The sequence below is a fragment of the Electrona antarctica genome (genome assembly GCF_951216825.1).
Source record: "Electrona antarctica genome assembly, chromosome: 6".
NCBI lineage: Eukaryota > Metazoa > Chordata > Actinopteri > Myctophiformes > Myctophidae > Electrona > Electrona antarctica.
Window position 1 is genome coordinate 42232561 of NC_136811.1, and position 11665 is coordinate 42244225.

Here is an 11665-nt window from a genome sequence, read left to right on the forward strand (position 1 = left end):
AACACGATGGGACATAGCCTACCGTATGCACAAAAACTAATAACACGATGGGACATAGCCTACCGTATGCACAAAAACTAATTTAATAACACGATGGGACATAGCCTACCGTATGCACAAAAACTATAACATGATGGGACATAGCCTACCGTATGCACAAAAACTATAACACGATGGGACATAGCCTACCGTATGCACAAAAACTATAACACGATGGGACATAGCCTACCGTATGCACAAAAACTAATTTCACCCCACTTTTTGTCTGTCGTGTCATGCGAGCTTGTAGATCTGCTATTTTCAAAATATTTGTAATACATTTGAAAACTTGAAAGGGGACATTCTGCATAGTGAGTAGCCTACGTTCTACTTTTGGTACTTTAAGTACATTTTGATGCCAATGCTTTTGTACTTTTACTCAAGTAGGCCTACATTTTGAAACCAACTCTTGACCTCTCAGATGTCAAGAACTAACAGACCGGTATCCTTTCTTTCCAAAACTCTTGAACGTGTTGTCTCTAACCAGCTTTCTCTCCATCTCTCACAGAACAACCTGCTGGATCCCAACCAGTCAGGATTCAAACCGGCCCACTCCACATAGAATCCTGATTTCTTCTAGACCAGGGGTTCCCAACCTTTCTATTTCCACGGACCGGCTGACAGTTCATAAAATGTTCGCGGACCGGCATGTGTGTGTGGGGGGGTTGTGAATTCACATGTGAATGGTAAAAATAATAATAATACATTTTTTTTTTTTTTTTTTTTTTTTTTTTTTATTTATAAGGCGCCTTTCAGGGCACCCAAGGTCGCCGTACAACAGGTTAAAACAGTTTATACAAACAGCCAGCGGAAGGATCCTTGTTCTCCCCACACTCTGTCCCCTGTGTTATTGCTTTTGTGGTTGTGGAATGAGTCCCAAGGGACTATGCATGGCAGGGGCGTCCATTTCCCTGAGTCAGGCGTTTTTGTTCTTGCGTACTGTAAATCGCTCTGGATTAAGTCTGCTAAATGCCTAAATTGTAAATTGTAATTGTGAATTCCAGACTTTACTTAAGTACAACATTTGAGTACTTTTTCCACCACTGCATGCAGTCCATTTCAAGTCAGCTTGAATGGTGACTCCCAGAACCTTCATAGACTGCTAGTAGTTTTTCTTTCTTTTTTGATTTTCGACTTCTCCTAATTTGAGTCGACTTGAGTTAATGAAGAATGTGTGTCTCCCCCAATACAAGATTTGTGTTTCCAATGTATTTTTGAAGATAGCAGATCTACAAGCTCACAACGCGCCGAGATGCGACGTGTTTGTAGATCTGCTCTTTTCAAATTGCTGATGTAACTTTCAAATAAGCAAACTTGTCCTCAGGAATTCCGTAAATCCCATAACCTGAACTCGTGGAACTGCATAATTATACTAACGGTCAATGCAGAATGCAGAATAGACAGGTTTTGACGACAGGTTTTCGAGGACAGAGACCTGTCTTGGTGAAACTTCTTTTGGACTAGTTGTCATAGACCTGGCCGCTTGTTTCTCTTCCTGCAGTACTGTTCTGCTGCTGTGAATTTAGTTTTGTTGGTTTTCATACCCAGGGATTATGTTGGGGTCTCTGGCCTCCTTGGATATTCCTGGCCCAGTAACGGAGGGGCCCCCAAGTCCTACTACAGGGGGTGCTAGAGGTACCTGCCGGCCCGTCATTGGTACGTTTCACACCTGATGTTGTTATAGTTTTCGTTGATGTTGTTGTCGTCGTCGTTGTCAGGGCCGTGCCCGTGTCAACGTCAGAATTGGCCCTATGCAAAGCCCAATTTTCTGGCTAAGCTATAAGGGTAATGCCATTACTATGACTAATTTTCCAGTAGGCTTGTATTGTCTTTACAAAAAAGAAAAGTGTGTGTGTGTGTGTGTGTGTGTGTGTGTGTGAGTGTGTGTGTGTGTGTGTGTGTGTGTGTGTGTGTGTGTGTGTGTGTGTGTGTGTGTGTGTGTGTGTGTGTGTGTGTGTGTGTGTGTGTGTGTGTGTGTGTGTGTGTGTGTGTGTGTGTGTGTGTGTGTGTGTGTGCGCGCGTGTGTGCATGCGTGAAAATGCTATGTTTAAGTATTTATTCATTTCAGTTTGTTATTGTGAGCTTGTACATCTACTATTTTCACTTATTTCACTTAACAATGTCATACAATGTTTCCACTTGACACCAACGATATTATAATAACTTTATTTATTTATTCATTATGCAACATAGAAAATCAACAACTTACAAAAATTCAACAGGCTTTTCTGAACAAATATGATATCCGCTTGTCGAATACTCTTGGGAAGGGCATTCCATATTTTTGGCACTCTCTCTCTCTCTTGGTTACGAGGTGGATTTGCTAGGGAACATCTAGTCAAGGGGGCCTACCGCAGTATCTATCAAGAGCAGTACCACCAGGCTAAGGAACAGTGTCCACCATGCAGGCATGAGTCTGCCATCAGGTTGCTGAGCGGCCTGATGGTGGGCGATGCCCTGAAACAAGCTACATCAGGTTGCTGAGCGGCCTGATGGCGGGCGATGCCCTGAAACAAGCTACATCAGGTTGCTGAGCGGCCTGATGGCGGGCGATGCCCTGAAACAAGCTACATCAGGTTGCTGAGCGGCCTGATGGCGGGCGATGCCCTGAAACAAGCTACATCAGGTTGCTGAGCGGCCTGATGGTGGGCGATGCCCTGAAACAAGCTACATCAGGTTGCTGAGCGGCCTGATGGCGGGCGATGCCCTGAAACAAGCTTGTAAATACCTGGAAACCTGTTGTGTATTGTACTAAATAAGATAACGGCTGTGACTACATTTTCTTTCTTGCCTTGATCTCCTTAACCCCCCCCCCCCCCCCCCCCCCCACCTCTCTTCTTCTTCCCTTTCTTTGTTTTCTTGAAAAAATAGCATGATGCATTGAATTTCACCCAATGTTTTACTTGTAAAACTGTGATGTGACAAATTACAATAAAGGTGATTCTGATTCTGATTCTAAGAGAGACCCATCTGAGGACCTAAGGGTACGGGGGGGGGGGGGGGGGGGGGGGACCTAAGAGATTTTAAAATCTCAAAATCAATTTAAAAGCAACAGGAAGCCAATGAAGAGTAGCCAGGACCGGGGTGATGTGGTCCCGTTTCCTGGTGTCAGGAGTCTGGCGGCAGCATTCGGGTCTAATTGCACTGCAGACAGGAAATGGATTTCTGGGTTAGGCCTGAGTATACGAGAGGCTTATTGTCGGTATCAGCCATGTGGGAGTATGTCCCCGGCCGCTACAAACCCTGGAAGATGGATTGCTGAGGTGGAACACCACACCTACCATCAGCTCCCAGTACTCCCAAGCCGTGCTACTCATCCGCTGAGTTGGCGGTGCCCGGGATCGAACCCTTGACCCATGTGGTCAAAATGCTCTATACCGACTGAGCTACCCGGACACAAAGGTGCTGGCTGGCTGGCTGGCTGGCTGGCTGGCTGGCTGGCTGGCTGGCTGGATGGCTGGCTGGCTGGCCATGGCTGTGATTCTAATCCCTCCTCTCCTCTGTGTGTTCTAAAGGTATCCTGGCTCAGGAGAACATTCCGGAGGACCCTTTCGCCCGGGGCTCCTCCTGGATCGCTGGTTCTGTCGTCAAGTTCCTGGAGTCTGCTGGTGCCAGAGTGGTGCCCGTCAGGTACACGCGCACGCACGCACACACACGCACACGCACACACACACACACACACACACACACACACACACACACACACACACACACACACACACACACACACACACACACACAGTCACACAGACACACACACACACACACACACACAGTCACACAGTCACAGTCACACAGACACACACACTTGTATTTCCACATGAACAGAAAGGACGCCTTGTACAAAGGACATAAACAATAGGAGAACAGCCAGTCACAAAGGGCATAGACGGCAGAACATTGTTACAACAGTATGTAGTTGACATACAGACCCAGAACATTGTTACAACAGTATGTAGTTGACATACAGACCCAGAACATTGTTACAACAGTATGTATGATAAAATAAACGCCTCTATAACACTCAAAGAATGAAACCCTTCCTCACCCAGGAGTCAGCCCAGCTCCTTATCCAGACATCAGTCATATCAAATCTCGACTATTGTAACTCTCTCCTTACTGGCCTACCGGCATGTGCACTTGGGGACTGCCCATAGATCAAGCCTCTCCAATTGATCCAGAATGCCGTAGCACGCTTGGTCTTCAACCAGCCAAAATCCCCCCACTGCCTACATTTTAAATTGTGACAGATATACTGGATAATGGTTATAGACCATACCCACTCCAGGGTAACTAACGTCAGCCCAGCAGCACAATATCATTTATGTTGCGTTCACACGGACAGATGAAACGATGCAGTCTACCATTCATTGTCAATGGAAGCCAGCGACGTGAAGCTATGAAGCAGCTATGATGCATGAAGCTGCTGCAAATTATGCTGTGATGAGTTTCATCACAGCATATTGGCCATTCTGACACACACCGAAGCCAGGGGAGCGACTGTCCTGCTTTCCATTCCATTCCATTACTTACCAGGCCCGTTTTCAAAGTGGGTTGTGCTGTGTGCTGTGTGTGTGTGTGTGTGTGTGTGTGTGTGTGTGTGTGTGTGTGTGTGTGTGTGTGTGTGTGTGTGTGTGTGTGTGTGTGTGTGTGTGCGTGTGTGCGTGCGTGCGTGCGTGCGTGCGTGCGTGCGTGCGTGCGTGCGTGCGTGCGTGCGTGCGTGCGTGCGTGCGTGCGTGCGTGCGTGCGTGCGTGCGTGCGTGCGTGCGTGCGTGCGTGCGTGCGTGTGTGTGCATTCCTCTAGCATAGCCTAGAGGAAGCCTATGACCAAGGTCATAAAATACCAACCACTTCTACATAACATCTCAGAGCTGGGCTTTGTCTTTATATTTGGCAGCCTATAGGGCATACGCACAGACTGGTTGTTAGAGGGTTCCAACAACTTGGGATGCCCAAAAAGGAGGCAAAAAGGATGGAAAAGTAATGTGGTGTCTCTGCTATAATTGGCAGCCGACATATATGGTAGACGCTGTTACTTATACCCATAGAGTACTGAGTGACATGCCTATTGTATCATGTGCCATGATTTTGCAGATGTAACTCCAATGCACCTATAATATTTGTGTCCTTGTATGCATATCCTTTGTGTGGACATAAATAAATAAAATGTGTGTGAGAGAGAGGGTAGTTACATTATGCTATGTATTGTGACAGTCAAGACTCTCTCTAGGTCGTCCTCAGACTCAGACGAGGCCTCGGCCATCCAGTCATCCCCGTTCTCCAGCAATGACATCGAACAGGCTTTTCTTTCTCTCTTTGTTTAAGCAGAATCGACCGCACAGAAGAGGAGTATGCAAAGTTATTTCATTCCATAAATGGGTGAGCTCACTTTTAAATTCTTATGATAAAAAGTATAATGAATTTTAGCACGTTTTTCCAAAGAGTTACGTTTAGCCTATTTTTAAAAAAAAATATGTATATAAAATGTTTGTGCTGTAGAAGCTACTGAGCACCATAGGGCTTTTACAGTGCTGCTCCTATGGCCTCAGTCACACATGAAAGACAGCGTGTCTTCTCGGTCAAACCACGTGACTCCCATTGAAAATGAATTGCGAGCCGTGCGACACACAGAGGACACAGGAGACACCGAGAAGTGAACATGGAGAACAGCATTCTCCGTCTGTTATTGTTTACGTTGCAGCATGAGTTGTATGAGCATGCTCCATGTCTTCTTCTCTCCTTTTGGTGCTTTGTGGCAGAGCTAGATCTACCGCACCACTTACACAGGGGTTCTCAACGTTTTTGGCCGGGGACCCCCGGAAATGCTTTGGCAATGTCTCGGGACCCCCGCCCCGCCCCCTCCCGACCCCCAATATAAATTTACTGCTACAATAACCTTAAACCATTTTGGGCGGGAACCCCTTTTGGTGTTTTAAGCATTGTTATAATTTAGCTATTGAAAAATAGCAGATCTACAAGCTCATAGCGCGCCACCGAGTGGCGCGCTATGAGCTTGTAGGTCTGCTATTTTTGAAAAAACGTGAAAATTTGGGGACCCCCTAAAATAATTTGGCGACCCCCCGAGGGGTCGCGACCCACGGGTTGAGAACCCCTGCACTTACATATAGGCATATAGGGCCAGTACATAGGGAGGAGTTTCACTCAGAACAGGTTATTCTGGTTGCCATTTTTCTGCCTACCAGTAGGCTAGTAGGCTATAGTAGTAGGCTGCTAGGCTATATTTTCCAGCCTCACTGTGGAGACCCATTGTAGATATAAAATTAAATAAACACTGTATGGTTTGGGTGTCAGATGACAAAAATAACATAACCTTGATCCACAACAGTAATGGGTCTGCCCTGTCCGTTTTTATACTCTAACTTGTCCATTCCACCGCAGGCCGTCAGAATTATGCTGTGCGTTGACTGTCGGCGATATCAAATAAATACACGCTGTATGGTTTCTTTGATTTGGGTGTCACTGTCAGCTGACAAAATAACACAACCTTCAGCAACATTCCCAAACACATGTATGCTCTGCTCTCTACCTGTCCTCAAACGAGCATGACAGTGTAATCAAAATAATAATGGTCAGATCGCATACAGACAGATTATTTATTTCCTGCGGAGAGAACACATGTTTGACTGATCACTCCTCACTCGTCACTCTCGTGGTGTTTTCCCCCTCTCCCTGGTTCCATAAGGATATGTCCACATGTCTTCTCGTCAAGTAAGATGTAAACATTGAGAACTGTTTTGACGTGAGGGGAGGGGATCAGAACACCCGAACATTTTCGCGAATAATAATAATACCACGGCATCGATCCAGAGCCTATAGAGTAGAAGAGTTGTGACAAGTCAAAGATAGTAGAGAGATGGAAGATGGTGTACTGCAGTGACAGTGTACACACCAGCGTCACTGACAAGCAAACTTACAAACTACAGACTGGCAGCCAAGTAGCCTAGCATCCTACTAGCCTACATGTAGGCAGAAAGATGGCGCCCAATTAAGCCAAAATCCTACCGAACGCATCACTATGCCCTCCCCCTATAGGCGTAGTCAGTGTGTGTGTGTGTGGCGTTTTCATGGGTTCATGTGGACACACACATTTCTTGAGACAATTCTGTGTATACGGTAAACAGAAATAACACATTGCTGAATTCAGCGATTGACCCTTCAGAATCAAGCATTCAACCAAGCCGTGTAATAAAACACTGTCTGTTATGAGTCTCTGTTCCTAAATGCACAAGTCGTTTAGTGTTGTTTCACCTCCCTCTTCTTCATCAGTTTGATGCTGCCAGGAGGATCTGCTGACCTTCAGACGTCAGAGCACGCCCGAGCAGCAAGGATCTTCTTTGAACTGGCTCTGAAGGTAATGATGGTTCCATGTTGTTGGATCTTCTTTGAACTGGCTCTGAAGGTAATGATGGTTCCTTGTTGTTGCTGTGCATGTGTAAATCCCCATGCAGAGTGTCATGTGAAAAGAATCGTTGTGATTTGGTGCTATATAAATAATGAATACATTTTACTTGACTTGATGGTTTTTACTTATATTATTCGATGCAGTTAAAAAGTGTGTTCATGAATGAAGCCATATAAATAAATAACTAATAAATTGAGAAACCTGTCCCCTGTGTGGTCCTCAGGCCAACGATGCAGGGCATTACTTCCCCATCTGGGGGGTCTGTCTGGGTCACCAGCTGCTCGTGGTCCTCCTAACGGACCAGAACACCCGCGTCCTGACAGATACCATGGCTGTGGCTCTGCCTCTCACATTCACAGAAGGTAATAATGATCATACAATTAGCCAGTGTTTCCTAAGCCCTAAAGGCCCACCGCCCACGCATACTCCAGTTTTAGGTGATAAGATACTCACCTTTTCGGTGGTTAGTAAAAACAGACCGCGCCCGGTCCTAAATAGATTTCTTCCTCTTCCTCTTCGATGTCTTCCTTTTAACTGATACCTGTGCATTCAAACTCTAGACAGGGCCGTCTAGGCAGCCGGCGACAACTACAGTTCTCAACAGGCCCGAAAATTAAGGCCTGGCTTTACCTGGGCCCGCCCCTCATCAAACCCTGTACACTCAAAACACTGCCCCCGCTGCCACCCTTAGATTTCCATATATGGAGCTGACCTGTTCTGACATTCCATAATTATGTTGATCTGACCTCATCAAACCCTGTAGACTCAAGACACACTCCATATATGGGCAGACCTCATCAAACCCTGTACACTCAAGATACTGCCCCCGCTGCCACCCTTAGATCTCCATATATGGAGATGACCTGTTCTGACATTCCATATGTTGATCTGACCCCATCAAACCGTGTAACTCAAGACACACTCCATATATGGCCAGTAGAGAATTCATTCCATATGTTCATCTGACCCCGATGCCAAAGCGCCAGCGATCGTCCAGCAGTCTGCCGTCACCCAGGCGGATGCGTGCACACAAGGGCGAGGTAACTTCTCGCCCTCAGGGCGTCTTACTGGCATCTTCTCTGAAACTACTGTGTGTGTGTGTGTGTGTGTGTGTGTGTGTGTGTGTGTGTGTGTGTGTGTGTGTGTGTGTGTGTGTGTGTGTGTGCGTGCGTGCGTGCGTGCGTGCGTGCGTGCGTGCGTGCGTGCGTGCGTGCGTGCGTGCGTGCGTGCGTGCGTGCGTGCGTGCGTGCGTGCGTGCGTGCGTGCGTGCGTGCGTGCGTGCGTGCGTGTCCTCCAGAGGCCAAGTCCAGCCGTTTGTTCAGAGGGTTTCCCAGACATCTGATGAAGTCTCTGGCTGAGGAGAACCTCGCCCCCCACTTCCACAAATTTAGTGTCTCAATGCAGGTACTTGATTGATTGATTGATTGATTGATTGATTAATTGATTAATTGTTGATTGTTTGATTGATTGATTGATTGATTTGTTACTTTGTAGATTTAGATAATTATTACAAAACATACACTAACACCCTGGATCAACGAGCATATGCGTTCACTTAAGAAAGAATGTTGCAGAACAGAAAGGGTTTGGAGAAAAAACAAACTCACTATTCTTAACTCTTTTGCTGCCATCGTGTGGCTGCGGAGGGTAGGTAAGCCTTGCCAAGAGGAATTGGCCATATACACATCACGTTTTCAGGACCTCCATTGTAAGAAACAACTTATATTAGCATTCGCTCACGCTGATTATCTTTCGCCAGAAACGTTAATATTTCGATCGCGATGCGAGGAAAAATTGTATCCGAACCTCCGATGGATGGACATCGCTCATAATTTCAGAGAAAACAGCGAGGGAAAATACTCTTGTAAAATACTCTTGTAACAGAGTATATATACATTGCATTATTGAATTTACTCTTTTATACACTCACTAGACGATAATTTATGCCCGAGAAACGCTCCCAATCGAGTCGGGCATCCCCGAGCGTCAAAAATGCCCGATTATCGGGTACTGTGAGGCCACCTTAAAGCTGCTATAAGCCATAATATGTCAAAATGAATTACCTTTCTTTTTCGTTTTTGTATTCAGACAGCCAGCAATGGGTAAAACGCTCCCAATTGCTGGCTGTGACAGCTGTGACACATCTAGGGGCCGCAATCTGCATTCAAAGATTTTCCTAGAAGCTTTGTCATTGGTTGATTTGCCTGTCTACGTCCTGTTTGGTTAGTCATTTCGACCAGGTTTCTTTTTCGACCAATGACAAAGCTTCTAGGAACTATTTCCATCACTGGTAAACACAGCAATGACTGTGATCCAACAGGAATACAACGATAACGTCAAGATCAAGACGTTCTATAAGGTTTTGTCCACCAACAATGATGGCAACACAGACTTCATCTCTACCATGGAAGGTATGTAGCTGAGTGCCTTTGGTGTCGTGCCCACCCGATGGGAGGAGGTCAAAAGGGGGGTGAGTGTAGCAGCTTTATTTGATGGCATGATGGCGCTGTGGAGCAGTGGAGGGCTGGCGGTCCTGTTACCTTTGCAACTGTTTGCAGTCTTATAGTGATCACATTAGGCACACATACAGCAGTGTAAGATGTACACTCACATATGACAGGCAAACGTTACTCACTTTCGGTAGTTTTAGAGATTATAGTTTTTAAGCAACTTAGTTTTTTTTAACATAGATTACTTGACACTAGACTGTAGCTGTTTTTTTAAAGGTATATTCAGTGATTTCACTAAAATACGTGATATTTAAATCTTAAATATCACGTATTTTTTATTTTTTTTTGGATAATCCTCCCTACCATAGAGTGTGCTGACCATATAAGGAGTTCCTCCCTGTCACCAGTCAGCCCCTGGGGTGAAAAAACCCTAGTTTCAGTTTTGGTGGCGGGTGGCAAAGCCTTCATCCAATCAGGATGAGAGGGGCCTTCCTCCAATCATGATCGAGTGGGGGCACATGCTGTTGGCCTGTTGCACTTCCCCCCACTGTAGAGTGTGTGCATGTGCACATTTTGTTACTGGGGCGGACTGGGTGGTTTTCCAAATCACTCAAATCACTGAATGCTCCTTTAACGCATAATGAATTTCACATGCTTTTATTCGTAATTGGTATTGCTGACAATGAAGTTGAACCTTGAGATTGAGTGGCCCACAACCACCATTTGCCTAAAACTGTAATCCTGGGCGCTACTCTCCCTCTGCCAACCTGCTGCCTGGGGAGAGACATAGTTTATTATTAAAGTTATTAATATTAGGTATGTTATCCTGTCTCCCATGCAGCCTACTGTTACTTGTATGATCATTATATTTTACTTTTATTTTGTCTCCTCTTTTAGCCTACAGGTATCCGTTCTACGGAGTGCAGTGGCATCCGGAGAAAGCACCCTTTGAGTGGATTGACAAGCCTGGCATGGTCCACTCTGTCACTGCCATGGCTATCTCCTTCTACTCTGCCAGCTTCTTTGTGTCAGAAGGTGAGACGGGCATGGCTAGGAGTATGTGTGTTTTTTTTTAATTGCAGACCAGATGACAGACAGATGATGATATTCACAGACAGTGCTGCACCTTAAAGTTCAGCATGTGCTCAGAAGCATTTAGGATCACTTGTGGTCAAGGTACAAAAGAAACAAGTCCTACTGTAGGCGGTGCAGTTCGAGTGAAATGTGAAATGTCAATACTTTTCACTGCTTTACATTTCAGTACATCTGAGAAGGTTTTGTGCCAGGGACCGAAGAGGAGATCATAGAAGGAGAAAAAACGAGCACTCTCAATACAAAAATGCAGATTACCGGGTGCACGGCTCACGAAGAATCACTGTTAAAGAGAGAGACAGCCTCAGCCACACGCTGAGGAAGGCTTTACGCCGAAACGCGTCCGTGTTGTGATTGTCCGTGCTACACAATATGCAATAAATGTACCATTAATGGACTTTGAAGTGCTGGCTGTCTCTCTCTTTAACCGAAGAGGAGATCTCTCGCCCATTTCTACTTAAACTTCCACCAACCTCCATCTCTCTTCTCTCTCTCTCTCTCTCTCTCTCTCTCTCTCTCTCTCTCTCTCTATCCCCTAGCCATGAAGAGTGATCACAGGTTCTCCAGTGCTCTGGAGGAAGACGAGGCGCTCATCTATAACTTCTCTCCTGTCTTCAGAGGACAAAAAAGCATCTTCATGGAAAAATACTACTTTGACTGA

The 11665-nt window shown here is 45.7% G+C and overlaps 1 protein-coding gene across 1 annotated transcript in view; it reads left to right on the forward strand.

The window, feature by feature from the left end:
* The window catches only part of LOC306925097 (gamma-glutamyl hydrolase-like), a gene marked incomplete at both ends in the record, with an annotated part of 30499 nt that extends 18834 nt beyond the window's left edge, over positions 1-11665 (forward strand). The window contains 8 exons of the mRNA XM_079503777.1: positions 3555-3669; positions 5368-5418; positions 7327-7411; positions 7686-7824; positions 8760-8866; positions 9783-9873; positions 10810-10947; positions 11544-11665. Of these exons, the coding sequence (XP_079359903.1) occupies positions 3555-3669; positions 5368-5418; positions 7327-7411; positions 7686-7824; positions 8760-8866; positions 9783-9873; positions 10810-10947; positions 11544-11665 (848 nt within the window). The remainder of the gene's footprint in view (positions 1-3554; positions 3670-5367; positions 5419-7326; positions 7412-7685; positions 7825-8759; positions 8867-9782; positions 9874-10809; positions 10948-11543) is intronic.